Source organism: Pongo pygmaeus, chromosome 6, assembly GCF_028885625.2.
Source record: "Pongo pygmaeus isolate AG05252 chromosome 6, NHGRI_mPonPyg2-v2.0_pri, whole genome shotgun sequence".
Lineage (NCBI taxonomy): Eukaryota > Metazoa > Chordata > Mammalia > Primates > Hominidae > Pongo > Pongo pygmaeus.
The window spans coordinates 126,383,546-126,404,638 of NC_072379.2; the positions used below are offsets into that span (position 1 = coordinate 126,383,546).

At 37.3% G+C, this 21,093-nt stretch overlaps 1 protein-coding gene across 6 annotated transcripts in view; it reads right to left on the reverse strand.

Annotated features, from left to right (window-relative positions):
• Window positions 1–2,070: 2,070 nt before the first annotated feature.
• Window positions 2,071–21,093, reverse strand: part of ZNF800 (zinc finger protein 800) — a 48,603-nt gene continuing 29,580 nt past the window's right edge. For 4 of the 6 annotated variants that reach the window (XM_063667804.1, XM_063667805.1, XM_054497021.2 and 1 more), the window contains one exon: window positions 2,071–3,393. In XM_063667804.1, the coding sequence (XP_063523874.1) occupies window positions 3,207–3,393 (187 nt within the window). In that variant the 3' untranslated portion in view covers window positions 2,071–3,206. Of the gene's footprint in view, window positions 3,394–4,878; window positions 16,908–21,093 lie in introns of those variants that run through there. The other 2 variants (XM_054497023.2, XM_054497022.2) reach the window with 2 other exon arrangements.

Consider the following 21,093-nt stretch of genomic DNA (forward strand, 5'->3'; position numbering starts at 1 on the left):
AAAACAGCATGGTTAAGGAATAGAGGATATAAAAAAATTAAAGAAACAATAAATTCAGAAACCACTCCAAGTGTGTGTAAGAATTTAATATTTGATAAATGTGGAATTTTTAAAACAGTAGAAAAGGGAGTTTTCAATAAATGATGATACAACAACTAAACAAATATTTAGACCCTTAATCACACCTATATCAAAAATAAATTCCATTTGGAGTAGAAATTCAAATCTGAAAAAATGAAATAAAAAAATAGACAGATATTTATATAACATTGGGAAAGAGAAGACCTTTTTAAACGTAACACCAAAAGCACAAATCATGAAAGACACATTTATCTAAATAAAAAATGCAATATTTCTGTTTGTCAAAAACATCATGGATTAAATTGATAGATATCTGACAAAGAGCAAAATGTCTGCAGCATGCAGAACAAACAAATGGTTAGTGGTTTCAATATATAAAAAGTTCTTACAAATCAACGAAAAGTGAACCCTCAACAGAAAAAATATCAAATATGTTCATTCATTCCTTCAACAGATATTTACTGTGCACCTAATATGTGTCAAATATTGTGCTACAGGCAGAGAATACAATGTTGAAGAATCTAGACATCCAAACGTGGTCTCTTCCCTTATACATTCTAGTATGGGAAATAGACCCTCCCACAAAGGTAAATAAACAAATAAATAACACTGCAAGTTGAGATACAGGATTAGAGTGATGAAGGAAACAAAGGACTGATACAGCAAATGGGAGGACAGAAAGGGAGGGTCTACTTTCAATAGAGTGCTCCGTGCAGGTCTTTCTCAAGATGTTATATTTAATCAGTTATCTAAAGGATACGGTTATGGTGGGAGAGAGGGTGGCTGTGAAAAGCAGCTTAAACAGAGAGAACAGCATTTCCTAGGCCCCTGAGGTGCGGAAAATATCTTGGCATATTAGAAGAACCAGTGTGGCTGCTGCATTCGAGTGGGCAATAAAGAGAGGAGCATAGACGGGGGGTGGAAGGATAGGTAAGGATCAGATTGTGCAAGGCTATGTGAGCCATGGTAAAGGGGTTTAGATTTTATCCTAAAAGCAACAATTTGCTTAATTCAATTTGTGAGAAAGGTTGTTGCTACCACTCTATCAAAAATGTATTGGAGTGGTTAAGAGTGGTAGCAGAGAGACCAGGTGGGACTGGTGTCACAATATCCCGGTAGGAAAGAATAGACAACTCCATTAAAAAGTTTGGTTCTAAAGGAGCGCTGAGAAATGGTTCACAGATGGAGAAGACATGCACGAGGGAAGGCGTGGTTAAGATGAAAGACACTGGAGCATGTGTGCAGGGAATAATCCATTGAGAGGAGGCGGGATTCATGATGCAAAAGAGGGAAAGAGGAAAACCTAAGGAGGAAGTCCTTGAAAAGGCAAAGGGGCTGGGATTCGGGGCATGAGAGGAGGGGCTGATCTGTGAAGCTCCCTCTATTACCACAAAAAGGAAGGTTACCAAGGTAACGGTTGGAGGGTCTTGTGGTGACAAGATGAGGAAGTCTGTATGTAGTAAATTCTGTTTTCTCAGGGAAATGTGAAGTAAACAGGGAGGAAAAGATCAGAACATTTTGAGGAGATGAAAAGGTATGAAGAGTAGTCTCAATGTGGAGAACTGAGACTACGGTAGGAATAACAGCACCAACTTGAGGTTTGAGTTAATGGATTGAAATTAAAAATGAATTGGCTGAATTGTGTGCTTTTCTCAAAGAAAATGTTCAGTTGTCCCAGTAAGGCCCATGGAAGGCAGATGGTAAGATTTATCCAGAGTTGGGATTTTGTCAGGAAAATTAAGAAATTGTGGTTCAAGAGTGCTGAAAGCAATGCATTTCAAGTAGAATGATCATGATAATGGATCACAGAATCTAGACTAAGCAGGATGAGAACGCAAGACAGGGGCTGATAAACAGTGAGAAAAAAATGAAGCAACGAATTGGCTGTCAGTGAGCAAGGAATCTAGGATAGGAAGATGGTGATCAGAGCATGGAATGTCTGATGATGTGCTAGTTCAGGTCCTCTTAGAAGCAGACACCAAGACAGGGTTCAATGTGCAAGAGTTTTATTAAGGGAACTCCTGTGAAGGATAAACAGAAGGAAGCAGGAGAGGGGAAGGGAGACTTCATATCATAATACAGGTCTGACACCTGTGAAAGGAGAGAGGAACTGGGCCCAAGAGCCTCAGGCTGCATGCAGCATAGTTCTCAGAAAGTTTCAACCAGGCGGATCAGGTGTTCCCAAGCCAAACTTGCTCATCAGAGGAGTCCTACATCTTCCATGAACGTGCCACCACCAACACCCCGTGCTGTGCCCGCTCACTGACTGGGAGTAGTGCCAGAGAAGCATGGCTTCAGTGCAAACCCAACAATGGATGCCTTGGGAAGGCAGGGGGACCTGTCAGTCACTTCTGCTCCCTGGAGCAGGAGATCTGAGAGGCCATGGTTACCACAGACAAGACTGTAGAGAGGATGCGGATTCTAATGATGACACGGTCTAGAACTGTGGTAGCAAGGACTGATTCTTAAGGGGAGAAATAATCACTGGAGATGAAGTTACAGGAAGGAGGGGACTGGATGTTGGAGTTCAAGTTCAACCACAGTTGTGCATAACACAACTCCAAGTTGTGTCAAGCAACCCACAGTCACTGAGGATTTGGACAGTTATTAAAACAATCTTCTGGCAGATGGCAATATCTGGGGTTGTGGCGGGGGGGTGGGGAGGTGGGCGGGGGGAAACTAGTTTGTCGATGCCAGGATTTGAGGTGAAGGTTCAAGTAGGAGCTAGTCTTTGAAGAACTAATTATGACAAAACTCACTAGGAATAGGAAATCTATAAATTACAGGCTGAAAGGAAAAGGATGGTATTGTCCAGTAACAAGATTCTCAAAGAAGCCGGGATTTTGGCAGGCAGAGGACGTGCTGCTCTGCGAGCAACCACGACTCGCACGGAGGCCGCCCCCAGCCTGTCCCTAAGGCACGTGGTCCCCTAGAGGGCTTCGCGGGAGAGTTCTGGCTCAAACCAGGGACGGCGAGGGCAAGGAGTGAAAGGGGTTTGAGGCGAGGCAGAGGCCTCAGGGGTCTGCGGACGACTGGTCAGCCCGTGGAGACGGCCGCGGCAAGGCGCCTGAGGTACGGCGGTGCGGAGCGAGGGCGAGGTCCCGCCGGCGGCCAGGCGGCGGCGCTCACGGAGCCGCGGGCTTCTCCAGGCCCCGGGCAGCGTGCTGGCGCTCTCGGGCGGCGCCGCCGCGGAGCTTGGCGCGGCAGCTGGCAGCGGCCTGACGCGTGGTGACGGCGCCTGCGGGCGGGCAGCGGCTCCCGGGGGCGGCCGGGCGCAGGGCGGCAGCGCTGCGGGACGACGGCTTCGCGAGGCTTCGGCCCGCACGGGTGGCAGCGGTCCCCAGGGAGGAAAGACAAAGATATGCGGGTTAGAAACCAAGGAAAGCGCGCCGACGCCTCTCAGCCCCGCAAGAGCTGCAGACCCACGGGCAGTGCGGTGCCACTTTCGCCCAACAGGGTGCCACGAGAGAAAACTGCGGTGGTTATAGGAAAACAGATCCAATTCAGGTCTCATGCAACAACTTGGTGGCAATTTAGGAAAATGTATCAAAACCCTTAAATGTCTGAATACTCTTTGACCCAGAAAGTCTAGCTTGAGAATTTTCCCTTAAGGAATAATTATGAATACCTACAAACTTTTCATACAGGGTGTTCAGTGCAGTATCTATAATAGAAAAAAATGCCAGAAAAAAATTCCAAAAAAAAAAAATGGGAATGTCCTATACCCAAAAATAAGGTATTGGTTATAGTCTTTTTCTTACAGCGAATACTAAACTGCTATTAAAATAATGCTGTGAAATAATACGTAATGATATGGAAAAGAACTGATACTATATGCAATGAAAAAAATCAGTTTCATCCCCATTTGTACCATGTGTGAGTGTATACTTATGTGTACATGTGTGTACACACGACACATCACATATGTAATAATGGACAGAAACACATCAAAATGTTAAGCAGTTATCTCCAGGTGATAAAGCTGCAGGTAACCCTTTTTAAACTTATTTTTCCCAAATTTCATATAAGCTTGTTTTATAGTAAAAAATATAATACAAGGAATTTTACTCCATTCTTATGTACCCATTCTATATTTATCTCAATTCAAATTTATGAAAATCTTTCTTTTCTAATGTGTAGCAAAGTGGTGGACATCAAAAGATTTTTAAAAATGAATAGAGTCCACAAAAGTAGTTTATCTTCCTCAAAAGTTCTGCGTAAATTACAGTATTACAGAAGAGTTTATTAAACTTTTAAACATTTTGCAGTTAATCAAAGCCACGTCTTTTGTGACATTATATCTTATTTAACTCTAGTAATAATTTCCACTTTAGAAAAAAAAATTCTGGGCTTTTGAGAAACGAGAAATGTAATCTGATTTGTAATTTCCAGACTTGGGAACACAAAGTTTGCTAAAAACACAAAAATGTGGGACAAATGTTTTAGATCATGCCAATGTTTTAGAGTAATTCAATGAATCTCTCTTTAGTTTGAAATAATTGAATAGGATCAAAACTAAAATATGACAATGAACTAGAATCTAAGCTTAACATCCTGGTCTCCCAATCATAAATTAATTTAAAATTTTAAGTTAATACCTAGGGAGTCTGTTTTGCTAAGCCTTGTTCCGGGAACATGCATAAAAGTGATAATAAAATTATAATAATATAACACAGGAGAGGGGTTCCAGGGCTTTGTTATTAGATTGATAGAAGATCCGCTGTAAGTTTCAGATATATTTTAAGCTAAAATGAGCTCAGAGTTGTCAGGCTGATTTTATCTAATGATGAGCAAATCCAAGATTAGATGTTTATTGGAATGTTGCTTTGTTGCTTAAACAGATGACATAAGTAATCACACCATCCTGTAAGTTTCCTTCACCCTGAGGGCACTGGATACAATTATTGGAAGCATACTTTTGGTAAAAATTATCAGAAATAAATAAAATGTCCAAAGAGAACAAATCCTCTGAAGTCCAAAAGTTTGTGTTAACCAACTGCTCCTGAATAAAATGAAGGTTATAGGAGCTTTTAATAAAACATTTTCTCTCAAAACCCTTAGTATTCCCCAAATGATGTAACCAAACAGTGTTAAATACAAATAAGACAGAAGAGCATTTATTATTGGTGCTACAGTCCAGCTTTCACTATCCATACAGTGATTTCAATTTAACTCAACATTTTTGGAGTCCCTATTATGTCTCCTGCACTGTGCTCAGACAGTATAAACAAAAAAGATAACACAAGGTTCCTACCTTTGAGAAGCTCTAGCTAGAAAATTACCTTCAGATTACTCAGATGCGGGGGATAACCTGAATCCCTAAATTACTTGCCATTGTCATGTCAAAGCTTCGCATCCCATATTCTTCAAATGAGCTGATTTCCTCTCATTCCTTTGCTCAGATTTATCCAGAGCAACCCACTGCCTCCACAATAGCTAAATCAATAGAAATTCTGACTAAAGATATGGACTTCCTCCTCCAGAAACATGCGCAGAAATGCATACACCATTTACTTCATTTCACTGCACTGGAAGCTGATTTCCTGAACATAAGCAATATTTATAAAGGATTATGCCTCCTTTCTCTTTTGAAAGGAAAATGACTGTTTCCTGGAAAAAAAATTTAGAAAATTCTGACTGTTCAGTAGTACATCTCAATGAGATCTAGTTTAAATGAGTTGAAACTGTGCTTTGGCTTTTGACATAGCAACATATACTTCATCTTTGATAATCCATTACAACTTTTTCCCTATGGCAACAAGTGCTGAAATCCTTGACTCACAAAGGTAGGTATTTAATAGAACGAAAGCAGAATTGCATAGAATGGAATTTGCCAGGTTAAGGTGGCCTGCATAGTGTAACACCAAATTCCTCCAAGACTTTCAAGTTAGATTCAAGTCACATTATTTCCTCTGCCTTCAAGTTCAATTAGACTTCTGGAAAGTCAGCAGATTTCTGTCTGGTTAGAGAAAAACATCTTACCCTGCTCCTGTTTCTTGGCAACACCTTTTGGAAAGGTGGTAACAGCTGCTGATATGGAAAGCACCGAGGCACAATGACGTGCAGCAATCCTTTCCTCATCAAGCAGGAATACCATGCTGTGTTCCTGACATCACAGGTGCACCAGCTGCCCCCAGAGTGCAATTTTTCTTCTTCCATTTGAATATTTATTGAAAATGAATATTTTGAAGATGTTGACAGTCTTTCCAGTTTCCAAAAGGTGTTCTAAAATGGAGTTCTCCTTTGATGACATCAGCAAGCACATGAAAATGTGAAGCTGGATGCACTGAGAGGCATCAACAGTTTCATCCGGTTGCATGCTGAAGGAAATATGCAGAGCTGCCCATTTCTTCCAAGTCTGAAGTAAGTGATGTCATTTGACAGAAGTAGGGCCTCAATTTTCTTCCATGGACCACATTTAAGAACCTTTGAGTCAAACTATTTGATTCCACACTCCCCTTACACTATTGTTTCCCACCTCTGTACTTTTGTTCTTGGCATTTCACCCATGGAAAAATGTTTTCTCCCTGCTCTCAACTATTCAAATCCTGTCCATCTCTCAAGACCTAGATCAAAGCCAGTCTCTTTCATTAAGCTTTCCCTGACTACTGCAGCCTGAAATGATCTATCTCTCTTCTGAACTCTGACAATGGTTCCTATCTTTGACAGTTCTCAAAATGTGGTTCTGAGACCACCTTTAAAAATGCACCATAATATGTATTTTTACAAGCACCAGAAAGAGCTGTGGTAATTTTTCCTGTTTTCCTGAATCTTCTTTGCGACTCTTAAAAGAATAACTCACTTCCCAGATGGATGGAGAGAAGACTGACAATGATTATTTTTGCTGGGGTGACCAACTGACTCATCTGAATCATTCCTTTCTGTACTCATTTTCACACAAATGTTTTGATTTGTCAGTTGTGTATCTGTCAGGTCTGTAGTTTCATTGCTGACTGCTGAAATCCTACATTTACCCATGGACTTTTCAATCACAACCTCCCAGTGCCATGGCCATCCTTCTAAGGATTCAGATGTTGCTACCATTTTCAAAATAACTTCACACTCTATGAGAAAGAATTTAAGCAGAGCTTAAAATGAAGGCAAGCACAGTTAGATGGAATGGCTACAACTGACATCATATACTCAAATAAGATGTAAAATCAAATGTATTCTGGAACTGAGCAGCAACTTCAAGATCATCTCTTCCAACAGATTCACATTACAGGTGGGGGAAATGTGGAGAATGGGGTATTTCAGAGCAAGAAACTGAAATTTAAAAGAATAAAAATCTTAAAGTTAAAACAATAGCAAGATCACATACAGTCAAAGGCATTGTCCTAATTAGCTCATGGATTCAACATTAAGGATAAATAAAATTGAAGAATTAAATGAAAAGAATTAAAGGATGAAAATAACAAAATGTAAAAGATGGATCACACTCATCTATAAAAATGGCCCAAAAGACTGTCTTTGATATTACAAGTAACAAGATGACTTGGACTCAAAACCAGTTATGCTTATTCATAATAGTTATCATGTACTTACTGTATACCAGGAATTGGGCTAAGTGTTTTACATATATTAATCAGCTCAACTGCATTAAATTCTAATAGAAAAAAGTATCAAAAAGAGAAAGTATAATACCTCTGTAAGAAAAGAAATGAAGAAAGCAAAAGTTGGCCATGCATCTGCAGCCTGGTCTAGTAGAAAGGATGCTCTGCATATTAAACAATATCTGGTCTGAGTGGCAGTTGCTTTCCTATGGGGAAGATGAGTGTGTTGCACTACCAGAGCTTACTGACACTGGTTGCTGAGAGCTGATTCAATGCTCACTAAGCAACCTTCTGATTATAATTTATTTTTCCACGTAGATTTGCCTATTGGGAGAAAATGCACTGAACCATAAACATGAGAAACGACTGTGCCTGACAGTTCCCATCACAAATTAAAGAACTGAATTGTGGTATTTATACACTACTATGAAGCCGGTTAAAGTGATGCAGTCTTCTAATACCTAGTTACTTCTCTGGATGAACCAATAATCAGGGTCAGCCTTAGAAAGCGGTGGCCACATCAAAGTTCCTGTGAGGCCTGGCAGGGAGGCCAGCCTGCCCTCTGTCCTGCTGTCCACCTTCTTTAAACAGCAAAATCCCACATGATTACACACACACACACACACACACACACACACAATAACCATTTTAATTAGAAATGGAAATAATGAGAAAAGGAGGAACAAAATATAGTGTTTTTCCTTGCTCTAGAGCGCTACCTTGTGAGCTTAGTTTTTACAGCAGATAAGGCCAAAGTGGGTTTTTTTTCCAATGGCACCGGTAAGTACTTATTTTGCTTATTAAAAGAATCAGTCACCTAAGCAAAAAGAAAAAGTTCAAGTAGAACTTGGACATATAAACTTTTACCAAAGAATAAATATAAAAATATTTCAGATGTCCACAAATATATGCAATACATCATTACTTAGGGGTGTTGTTTCCTTTTGGGATGTTTTGTTGGCCAGTTTTTGTTTTCTGACATCATCTCCATAGGAGAGAAACTTATAAATATGGCAGGATCCTAACATGACTTATCACAATTCTTGACAAGACTTTTTGTTCATTATCTTACATCAAGAATTCCAAAGTCAGAATGCAGTAAGAACCCTTAGGACCCTGTGTTCAGGGTTGAGGATAACACACGTAAAAGCTGTGCTAAAGCTATGAACATCAAGAATACGATCTTACTTGTTCAACTACTGAATTTTAACTATGATGATGGTGTTACGAAAATATATTTTTAGTCTGATTAACTTTTTTTCCAATCAACAATGGTTGGAGTCTAATAGTATTTTCAAACAGAATTACCAAGTAGATAATACATTGAGAAGGCCTGCCATCTTTAGGAAGAAAGCAGAATTACTGACTAATTATCTAACATGAAGTTCAAATATAAGTACTCAACCTCTATGAATCTTATCATGGACATTTGGCATGGGACACATTTTTAATGGATTTGTCTTTTGTGATACAATTTGGTCCATAAGATCTAAAATCAAACAGTTCTGACAGGCTCTATTTTTCTCTGAAAATTAAAGCAATAATTGCACTGATAGATAAGCTGGCCAAAAAAATAACCCAGAATGATCAAAATTAATGGTGTATTTTTATATAGATGATCATGAATCATATCAAGATAAAAATATATAGTTACAAGCTGTTTTGAGAAACAAATGAAAAACTATTTCTGTGATATGCATTTGAGGTTGGAGATTTTAAAATTTAGAAAATGAAACAAACATTTGTGGTTTGACATTTTAACATCATTGCTTCTCACTGGCCTTGAGATAAACTGTTTGTACATACAGTACAAATTTTTACACAAGTCTGAAGGTAAATGATTTCCCTGAAAACTTCATCTGCCAATTCTTTCTCAAATGGAAAAGTAAATATACAATTAGCTATTTTTGGTAACCAGCAATAACAGCTATTTATAAATTTCCCTTATTGTTTTTTAACTTTCAACATTATTTATCATAAAATAAATCACTGACCCTCTCTTCCTGAAAGAAATGTGAAATACTACATCATGTTGCACGTGAGGTACTCAATATGCTAGACATTAATAATAATTTAATACTCTGTCCATTCATATTAACAAAAAACAGTTGTTTAATAATAATAGGCAGTATAGCAAAATGCAAAGTTCATGGACCAAGGAACAAAAAAATCCTGGGCTCTACAATTTTCAGACATTGTTAAGTAAAAAAAGGCAAGGTGCAGAAAGGTATGCATAATATGCTACCATCTGTGTGAAGGACAATGTATACATTTCCTTGATTGTACATACATGAAATAGCTCTTGAAAGTCCAAGAAATTGGTAACTTCTTGCCTCTGGGGAAGGTAATGGAAGAACTGAGAGATGGGGTAGGGAAAAAACTTACCTTTCACAGTATACCTTTTTGTACTTTTTAAAAACATGTTATTACATATTAAAATAACCTTAAGAGATAGCTGGCTTCTATTCCTGACTTCTTCATCAGCTACACATTTGACCTTGTGCAATCACTTACCTCAATTTTCTCCATTTTAAAATACTAAATCTCTAGATTCTCCATGTACAACTCAACAGAATTATGGCTCAATCGAAGATATATACAAAATATCAGGTGGTGAAATAAAATAACTATTAGCCTTAATTTGCAATGACTTACTCTTCTGTCTTTTTATTCTGTATTGAAAGTAAAAGTGTGGTTAACCCACCTTTTTAACATATCCAAACTATTGCTTCTGAGATACACACTCTCAAAACATTTCAATTATTGATTAAATATTAAATGTAAGTATAAAGAGATAGAATTTTTGTGGTAGAGTTTCAAAATTGAAACTGAGATAAGAAAAAGCTGAAAATCACCCATATATCTCCAAAAAATTATCCCAAGAATCTTCTAAAAATCATCCATAATCTTTATAAACAGAAGATACTAAAAGAACCAGAGAAGCCCAAGAGTAGAGCAATAGAAAGCTTAGACCAGGAAAAATAGGACATGAAGAAGACACTACAAAAAAGAAATAAAAACTTATTGATACCTTACAGGACAGGGAGAATGGGGACAGGCCTGGTGATCCATTCTTTCATAATTCTATATGCTGCAGGGTAAAACTGCTAGCCTTGGGTCTCAAAGGGCTTAGTCTAATCATGGGGGGCAATGTAATTAATAATGCAATAATAACACAAAGGACAGAAGTGAAAAATAAATGGTAAGGTAAATGTGAGTTTATCAGAAGAGGTCTCCATGAGTTGGAACTGTCAAAAACAGATTCATAGAAGAAATAAGACTTTGAAGTCTACGTAATAAGCAAAGTGGTGGTGGTAGCATTGATAAAATGAAGAATTCAAGCAAGGAGAGTCAGTTCTAGTAGGATGGGAGCAGTAATCGTAGATAACAGGGTGATGAATTTAGTTTTAGACATAGTTTGATTCTAAATAGTAACTTGGCTAAAAATATTAAAAATTATTATTCAAATGTTGGGTTGCCAAATTTTCTTTATAGAGTACTACATAGGAATGATGACATGCTAGTAATATATCAAAACTGGCTGACTAGGCAAGATCAACACACATCTAGATCCAACTTCTTAATAGGCAGGGCCTTGAGGTATGAGAAAATCACACTTACACAGGATGTTTGGTAACCATCTTTCAGTATTTTCTTGCAGGTACCTAATATTATTTCCTAACACAATTTTCATACTCAGGAATCAGCTCCACCCAAAAAACATAAACCAGGAAATCAAGAGGTGCCAGTTTTACTTTGCCATTGATTAAGTTTGTGAATTGGGCCTGGGTGATGAAATTGAGTGCTGTGGGTTTTAACTACATGAAAAAATGTCGAAACAAAATAAACCAAAAGAACCATCTGTCAGTGATCTAGTGATTTTGTAAAGCTAAAGCAATGATGTATAACCACTTAACTTCTGGCAAAATACACACTATAAATTCAAGATATTTGTTATTACATAGATAAAAAGTTGTGTGTGTGTGTGTGTGTGTGTGAGAGAGAGAGAGATGTTATTGGTAGCACACTGATAAATCTTGTAAGAAATTTCTAAAAATGTATTTCTAAAATGTTGGCATAGGGCAAGAAAGAATATCAACAAATATAAAGAAGGCTATAAAGCAAATGAAGTCCTCAATGCAGAAAGCATATATTCTAAAATTCTATTCTACTTTTGATTTTTGTTACAATCCTTTAAACACCCAAATACACATATCTTCATCAATAATCTCTTAGTGATTTACTGGGGTGTGAATGAGAATATAGAGGCTTGCCAGGAAAAAAAAAAAAACATGTTTAAACAAAAAAAGAGAGACTGGAAACAGGTAAAAGTTTATGGTTAATATAATTGTGTGTTACAGCAGTGTGCCTTGTATTATTTGATGTGGATATTAGGCTTTAATGCTAATACCCATCATTGATTAAAGTATAAATAACAAGAAAGAGAAACCATTTTCAAAGCATTAAAACAAAAAACTTAAAAATGTGTGTTTTTTTAATTCTAGATCATAAAGGAATAACAAAAATTCTTTTATTATAGCTATCCTCTTCTAATTCAGGTCTGTCGTTTCTACTATTGACTTCAGTTTTTAGGAGTTATAACTCAGCCATAAAATTTACTATATTGAAACTTGACAAAGTCTCCTGGGAATTCTTTCCTTTAAAGGCATATTTTAAAAGTTAATGCCAAAAAAGTTGGATACAGACCAATGGCATCTTGAGTGGTATACAGACCTATGCTTTCTTTATTAAATCAACGGTTTCGATCCCAAGCAGGGCTGATTTCTGAAAAGTCATCTTGCATACCCTCATAAGTACCCACTGGCCTGGGGGTACGTGGTGGTAAATAGGCTGCTTCATTTCACTTTTAAGGAGACACAAATTTCCACTTTATACTAGTGTTTTCTAGATGGCAAGATCAGAAACAGTTTTATCATTAGGTTCTTCCTCCAGAAAGGAGGTGGAAAAGAGAAAAACCAGTGAGGGCCACAGGATGACAACGTAGGATCTACATTTCATTAAATATTCACCACTCCAAAAAGTGCAGCTTTACAAAGTATAATTAATATATTTAAGTCATTTGTTCAACCTTTAATAGTACCTTTATTCCCTTAGACTCTGGCTATGGATACTAAATTACTTAAGTTTCTCATACGGATTATGTCAAATTCTATCAGGATCTTATCAGCCAGATGGCTTTCTCCTAGTTTCCTTGACTAGATTAGGCACACAGACGTAGTACCTGCCTAGATCAGAGGCATGGGGAGTAAATCATGAAAATTCCTGGACAGATCAAAGCTATGGGACTCAACAAATAAATCTTATTTAGTTCAAGAACACTAATAAATTGCTTTATTTTTTAAAATAAGATTTTTCCTTTTTCAAGAAATAATCTTTTAAAATAGGTCTTACAGATTTTATCTTAAAACCTCTCTGAATACAACACATAAATTAATTCATATTGCCTAATAGTATTACAATTTAATTATTCAGCACTTCTCAGAGTAAAATCAAATACATGTTATATTACATATTTTATATGGGGGTGGGGGTAACACAGAGAGAGACAAGAGACAGAATCAGAGCTAGCCAAATACCTGCTCCCAAATGAAAAACTGAAATAGGTAGGTATTATCATAAATTACATAATAAATGAAAAGAATCCATGTAGTAGTATAATACGTTGATTCTATTTATTCTTCCTGGTAATCCCTTCAAAGTCTATGGCTTCAACAACTACATGAACACTAATGACTTCTAAATCTCTAGCCCCTGGGCAATTTCTCTCCTGCCCTCTAACCTGTATATTCTACTCCTGTTAAGCATCTCCAATTAGATACCCCTCTACCACCTCAAACTCAACATATCTAAAATTTAATTCAGCATTTCCCCCTGGAAAAGTGTTCTTCTTCCTCCTGTATTCTTTGCCTTGAAGAATGGTGCCACCCACCTGCTCAACTAGAGTGCCTGAAACTGAATCATACTACATTCGTTCTTCGTCTCCACTACCTGGAAAATTTCATTTCTGAAATAATTATTTCACCTGTATCCTTTTCTGTAGTCTCATTGCCAAAACCTGAATTTACATCCTATCACTCTTACTTAGACTTCTGAAATAGTCTCCTAATTTATTTCCCTCACACAATCCCACATCCCCACCTCCACTCCAATTCCGTCCCCTTGGTACTATTATATGTCCCTGTTTATAATCCTTCAACGGTACTCCTAATTTTGAAATATAGTTCAAACTATTTACTTGGTACATAAAAGCCTTCTTGATTTGGCCATTTCCCTGTCTCATACTCCTTCCCTTAATCTACATGTGATTTCATGTCTCTGTACCTACATGGAAACTTCTTCTGCCTATCTCTTTCAAAACTCAAGAATAAATTTAGGAATTATAAGTCTTTCCTAACTCCTCAGTGTGCCTTAATATTCCACTTCTGTGTCCTTATAATGTATTCCTCTTCCATCATACTTAAAAAGGAACTGCATTGCTTATCTCTGTACCTGACTCAGTGCCTCGCACGAAGCAGGAGCTTACTTGTTTACTGACTGAATGAAATAAGTCAATGTAAGACAGTGAAATCTGAAGAATACTCACGGAATGCTTTAACTTTTGACACTGAACAAGCTCTGCCAAAAAAATTGTTTAATTTAATTTGCTTATTATTACTAATCTGTCCCCGATCATATTTTTAAATAATTTCTTTCATCTTCTATTCAATAAAGTGTGCTAAGTTGAAATCTTCAACCTTTAAAAGGCAAATACCTCACTTCAAACACAACTAGTCTTACAAGTAATGAACTCTTTAATTAACACGTAATACAAAGGCTTGCATTACTCAAGAGACTAAAAGGAATTTGGGTTAATTCAAACTAGCAAATACCTGTTTGCCTGCATACCTAGGACACCATCTACACATCAGTAGCATGTAAACAAAGCTAGCTGTCACCACCCCACAGCCCCCAAATCAACTACAGTCACGTCAGTAAATCTCCTGTCACAGATCATAACCCCAGCATCCCTTCAGCTTCCTATGATCAACCCAGTAAAGTTTGGGTTATTTTTAATTCTTACCAACAAAGTTAATTTAGTTATTTAAAAGCTATAACACTATTTCCACCTCTGTATGGAACATACCAAATTAAAATTCTAACAAAGAGGACCTGAAAGCAAAATATTTTTAAGTAAAGAAATTAAAGTTATTTTTAAAATAGAACTTATTCAAAAACAAAATTGTCAGTCAATGCCTTAAAAACAATAAACACACCTAGTCCTAACAATATCATAATGAAAATTAAGCATGTGTAATCTTCAGAGTTGAGTGTTATTTTTAAGAGGCAACAGAGTCTCTGAACAGATGACTTACTTCCTCTACTTGTCTTTTATTTAACCTCAAAGGACCATAGCTGACAGGAGGATCGGAAATGAGAAATTACTTTTAGATTCATGTTTATCATTTATCTGATGGTCATTGGAAAAAACGAAGGACAAAGTTTCATCCTCTGCATACTGAAACTTTAATGGAAGACAATATCCAAAACAAAACTATTTTAGACTGGATCTAAAGCCCATTACACTTCTCTTATAGAATAAGCAAGAGTAGGAGCAGATACACCACACTTAAATGAAAAAAAAAAAAGGAAATCTTTTAAAATGTAGATGGTTATTATTTATAGCCTTATTGTTCAAAGTGTGGATTGCACACCATCAGCACGGACATCACATGGAGCTCGCTGGAACTGGAAAATCTCAGGTCACACCCAGAGCTCCTGACTCAGAATCTGCATTTTAACAAGGTCCCACATGATCATATATATGTTAAGGTTTGAGGTTCTTTGGTTTATATAGTTGAGTAGTTCTGAAAACCCATCAAATTACCCAGGTAGTTGGTACAACAAAATATATAGGAGCTTGGACACTACCACTAGAAATTGCAATCCGATAGATGTGGAGTCAGCCAGACATCTGCATTTTTTCAAAATTTTGCAGGCAATTTGAATTCACATCCTGATTAAATAACCAACCACTAGTGTAATCAAAGGAATTTTGGCTTTACCAAAGTACAGAACTCCTTTAAATATCAAACTCCTCTACTCTAGTACATTGAAAATAACATTTTATGTATTCTTGTTTCAGACACTCTATTTTGTAAAACAGACAAATTTTAATTTATATATTTACATATAATCCTTTATAGGAGATTCAATAATCTCTCCTACAGAAAAGTTGAGGTCAACTCAGATGTATGCCCTTCTCCAGAGAGACCCAAACTGGTTCTTTGCTGGAACAAAATACATTTGAAATCACAAGGTATCACTAGCACATAATATTACTTGTGGTTTTTTTTTTTTATTAACATGGTAGGTCATCCAAGATGGAAACTTTATTTATACTAACAGCAACTCAAATACTCAATTCAATCAACAACAAAGTTAAAATAGTCAAAAACATGAGAACTAAAATATGAAAAAATACTTTATCAGTGTCACTGATATCACTACAGGCATGTAATGAAGCGTGCAAATGTGTACTTGGAGTATAATTCAGTTAGGAATAAAGACATAAGTTAGCGTTGCTTCTCATCAATAATGAGCAAAGAAGACTGATCCTGGCATGACACTGGAGCAGTTTTGCAGGTCACTTAACCAACAGCCTCCATCCAAAATGCATTCCCTCCACAAATTCTATAGGTCACAAACTGTGTACTCAGTACTGTGCTCAGCACTCAGGACACAAGGACACAGCCCTGCCTTCAAGCGCCTTTTTCAGTCTAGTTGGGGAGACCCAAATAAACAGGTAGTTACAAAACATGGTACTAACTGCCACAACAGGAGAGGGAGAGGGTAGGATGAGTATACTGAAGGGTACTCAGCTGCCTTGGAGAGACAGGGAAGGTTCCTAAGAGATGAGTCCTGAAAGAAGAGAGGTGGGTAATACAAGAGGACATTCCAAGCTGAGGCCTTAGAAAAAAGAGCATGAATTTGCACTTAAGAAAAATCACTCTAAGGCCAGGTGTGGTGGTGCATGCCTGTAATCCCATCGCTTTATGAAGCCACGTCAGGAGGATTGCTTGAGGCCAGGATTCGACACCAGCCTGAGCAACATAGAGAGACCTCATCTCTACAAAAAATAAATAATAAAAATTAGCAAGGTGTGGTGGTACAGGCTTGTATCCCAGGTACTCAGGAAGCTGAGGAAGGAGAATCACCTGAGCCCAGGAGTTCGAGGCTGCAGTCAACTAGGATTACACCACTATGTACTTCATCCTGAGTGAAAAAAAGGAAAAGAAAAATCAATCTGGCCTCAGACATGAAAAAAGCCTAGACTTATAAAATTCTTGAGAGTAATCAAGTCGTATTTTTCTTCAGATCCTAAATGTTTAGTACAGTCCTTGGCATAAAGTAGTTGCTCAAGTGCAGATGGCTGAATAAATGGGTGAACAGAATTATATGTAAAGAAATTTAAAAGTCCAATAAAGATTAATTCACTAATATTTATTCATTCCATATGTTCTAAATATAACCTATTCTTGTTGACTCTGGATGAATAAACTCAGCTTATGTAGAAAAGTATATCTTTTGGAAAGGTTCTCATTCAACATAGTTTCATTATTAAGCTTTAGAACTTAAGGCAAAACTGCTGATACTAAGCAAAAAGCTTACAGCAAAACTATGTTGAATATGATTCTCTCCTAAGATGCTGAATATACGAGAAGCTACATAGTGAAGGCCCTATATAAGATGAGGCCTCAGGCCTCAACGTGTGCACAATTCCAACAGAGACAGAATTATTACAAGGCCAAGCACAGAGATACAATTATTCCAAGCCCCAGTGTAAGAACCACCTTTCCCAAAAAGCTTTTTGTGGAAAATGCCCAAAAATAATATTTAGACCAGGAAAAAAATCTAGTAAGCTGTTATTTGATTGGAATTTCCTCAGAAATACAAATAGCCTCCATGAGACAAGTGTGACACTAAAACTGCTTTCATTGAATCATCATCAAGCCTGGTCCCATCTTCTGATTAGAAAGGTTCCACAGTGCCCTCACTAAAGTGTCAGTGTCGGGTAGTAAGTTGTTCACTCTCATCCTTAGGGAAATAAATGCAAAAAGCAAAAGAGAGAAGCCCATTACTATTTTAAACTACAGATTAAGGTCTGTGAGAATGTAGTAAGAGTCTAGGACCCTGTAATTTCCCTGCCTTTGCTACTTGGTATCTGTTTGCCTGTACTGCCTGTACTTTGCTATTATCCATCCACTCATTCAACAGATATGTTTTAAGTGTTACTATGTCCCGAGCATTGTGCTAGGCCCATAACTCTCCCCAGTCCCTTACATAAATCTCTCCAGTGGGAAGAAAGACATTAAACAAATCAATGCACAAATATAAACATAATTACAAACAATATTAGATGACAGTAGGAAAGGAACATGAAACAAACAACAAGGAAGACAGACATACTTTATCTTTATTTAGAAGTGACATTTGGCAGAGACCTGAAAGATAAGTAAATTAGTCAAGTGATGAACATACAGTAACAACAGATCTGTGTTTTAGGAAGATATTTCTAACAACAGCATGGAAGACAGATCAGAGAAGAGGTCAGTTAAGAGACTACTGCAATAGTGAAGGTAAGTGATAACAAAACTACTATGCGTGGAGATGGGAAGGGGAAGCAAACGTGAAAAACATTCAGAGGCAGGATGGATAGGCATTGATCACAGATTAGGGAGAGTATAAAAGAAAGAAGTTAAGGCATTTGCCAGGATTCCAACTAGCATAGGTAACCGGAAGGGTAGGGGTTAGAACAACTGAGACATGGAGCACATAGGAAGAAATTTTAAAAGGAAGGTAAGTTTGGATTACTGAGTTTTTTGTTGCATTTAAGATACCGGTGACACATTCATGTGGAGATGTCTGACATGCAACTTTGAAAACAAATGGTCTTATAATAAGGAGAACAGCCAGACTAGAAAACGGACCTGGAGTCATCTTTATAGAAGTGATAAGTGATACCTTGGGAATAGAGGAATCACTAAGAGTATATAAAAAGAAAAAAGACATTAAGGAAATCTTAGTCCATATTTGAAGACCTAGTAACAAAACAAAAGCCAGTGGCAAAAGAGAAAGTATTAAATTTCACAGAAGCATCAGTCCAATAAACATTTATCAACACCCACCATGTTCCAGGTACTATGCTAGATACAGGGGTATAAAAAAAAAGACAGGACCCCTACCCGTAAGAAATGTATAGCCTAGAGAAAATAGATTATTTCCAGAGAGTTATAAACGGGGCACCACAGAGACACAGAAAGGAGACACCCAGGAGGTCAGAGAATACTCACTGATGTGAGGCATTAAGATTAAATAAAATTATGCAAAGAAAGTTGGTAAGGGCAAACCAAATGAAATCAAGACAATGCTCCTGGACTTCTAAAATACTGAGTAAGATAACTGGGTTAGGAAAGAACTTGGTTGGAAGGAGCCAAAAGAGGCTAAAGTGATTTAAACTGGAAAGAATAATCTATTCTTGGAAAAAAATAAACATAGAAGATGAAAAAAGGGGACAAGGGGTTTTTGGCCAAAAGTGTACAAGTTTTGGGTGAACTGTTACAAAAGAGAAATTGAAGGTGCCAAGCTGTGTAAGGATATGGGAAGAAAGGTGGGTAAAGAGAACTTATTTGAAGTTTGCTGAGCTTTATGTAATTGTATATTTCTATCTCATTAGAAGATTTCACTAATACATTACAGAAGTTCATTACTTTCCAAAGGTTTAGGGCTTGTCTGCTTCTTTTGAATGCAATACTGAGACTGGCCCAAAATGACCCAGTTATACGTGACCATGAATGTGTGGAAAAGGTAAATTTGTAAGCACTAATGGTTGCAGAGGTCAAGCATGATGTAGAGAGAAGACACTAGATTTCACATTTATGTGGTGACCTTCAAGTGAACTTTCAACCGAAATGTAGGAGTAGAAAAAAATTACAGGTGGTTCACAAAGTGAATGGCATAGGCATGGCTCTAACATTGTTCATTCATTCATTCATTCATTCATTCATTCAAAAAATATTTACTGAATGCCTACAATGCACTAGGAACTAGCCTGGACTTCGGTGAATCAACCATGATCAAGAGACAGATTTCTCAGAAGCTTACAGTCTGATATAGAAGGAAAACAAGGAAATAAACAATTACAATGTGACAGAATCAGTACTAAAACAGGGTAGTATGAGAGCACATGGAATTTTGACAGACTAGATGGCAGTAACTAGGTTCAAGGTAGTATAGAAGTTTATTTTTTGACTGAAAGGAATTTGAGCATGTTTGTAGGTTGAGGAAGAGGAGCTAGTGGACAGGGAGACAGAAGCTGGGGAGGGGTAAAGAGGAGCAGTTGTTGGAAGAAAGTCCAGTGAAGTAGACAGGCAAGGGTGGAAGTGCTGGACTTGGAACAGAGAAACAGCTCTTCCTCCAAAGAAGAGACAGAAGATAAAAAATAGTCCTGATGTGAAAAGAGCAAAAACAAATGTCCTCTACTTTTTGTCATGATATAAGCAAGATCTGACTTTTATAAAGGAAGCAAAGATGGGGTTGAAGGCTTAAGAACAGTGTGAAAAGTTTGAAGCAGGCAAGGATAAATGAAATGATAACCAATCAACTCCACTTCTTAAGATTATGTAAATGAGAGAAAGCACAATCAATCTACAATTGTAGGCATGCTTTGTTTGGATCTGGAAGTGGAACATGAAGTGGAAGGTGAGCTGCATTTCACGGAATTAGATTAAGTATGAATTTAAAAAGGTAAGTATTAAGAATTATCAAGAAAAATCACTAAACGCACACCCATATAGCACGCAATTATATATGGGCTAATACTAATACAGTCAATGTAGCACTACCATGAGTTTGAATCTGTCACTATTACTTAGTAGCAATGGCAGAAGCTAGAAGGTTCACACAATGAAGGCAGGCAACAGAAACCATAAGTAACCAGAAATGAAGAGGAATCTCACATGCAGAGAAGCTATACAGATTAGATCATGTAATGGGAAAAGAAGTAAAAGCCAAGACAGACTGTTGACTAATGATAAGCCTGAAGATAACTGAAGTGTTGTTCCTGCCTTCCTTCTTTCTTCCTCCATCATTCTCTTAGCAACTGTTGTGTGCTAGGTACACTATGAGGCATTGGTGATACAAAGAAAAGACAATTCTTCCTTGTAAACTCAAAATACATTCCTGTACCCACACCCTAATGTTTACCAAAAAAAAAAAAAAACTGTCCTGAGTTTTAATATTCAAAACTACATATTGTTCAATAAGACATTAATCATGAAGAAGCAAAATAATATCATAAAAGGTCAGCAAATTCATGAACAATCAGCAAAAGGTGCCACCAAAAATGGCATCAAACTCCAGCATAAAGGCCCAGAAAATAACAAAGTGCTCTAACTTAATA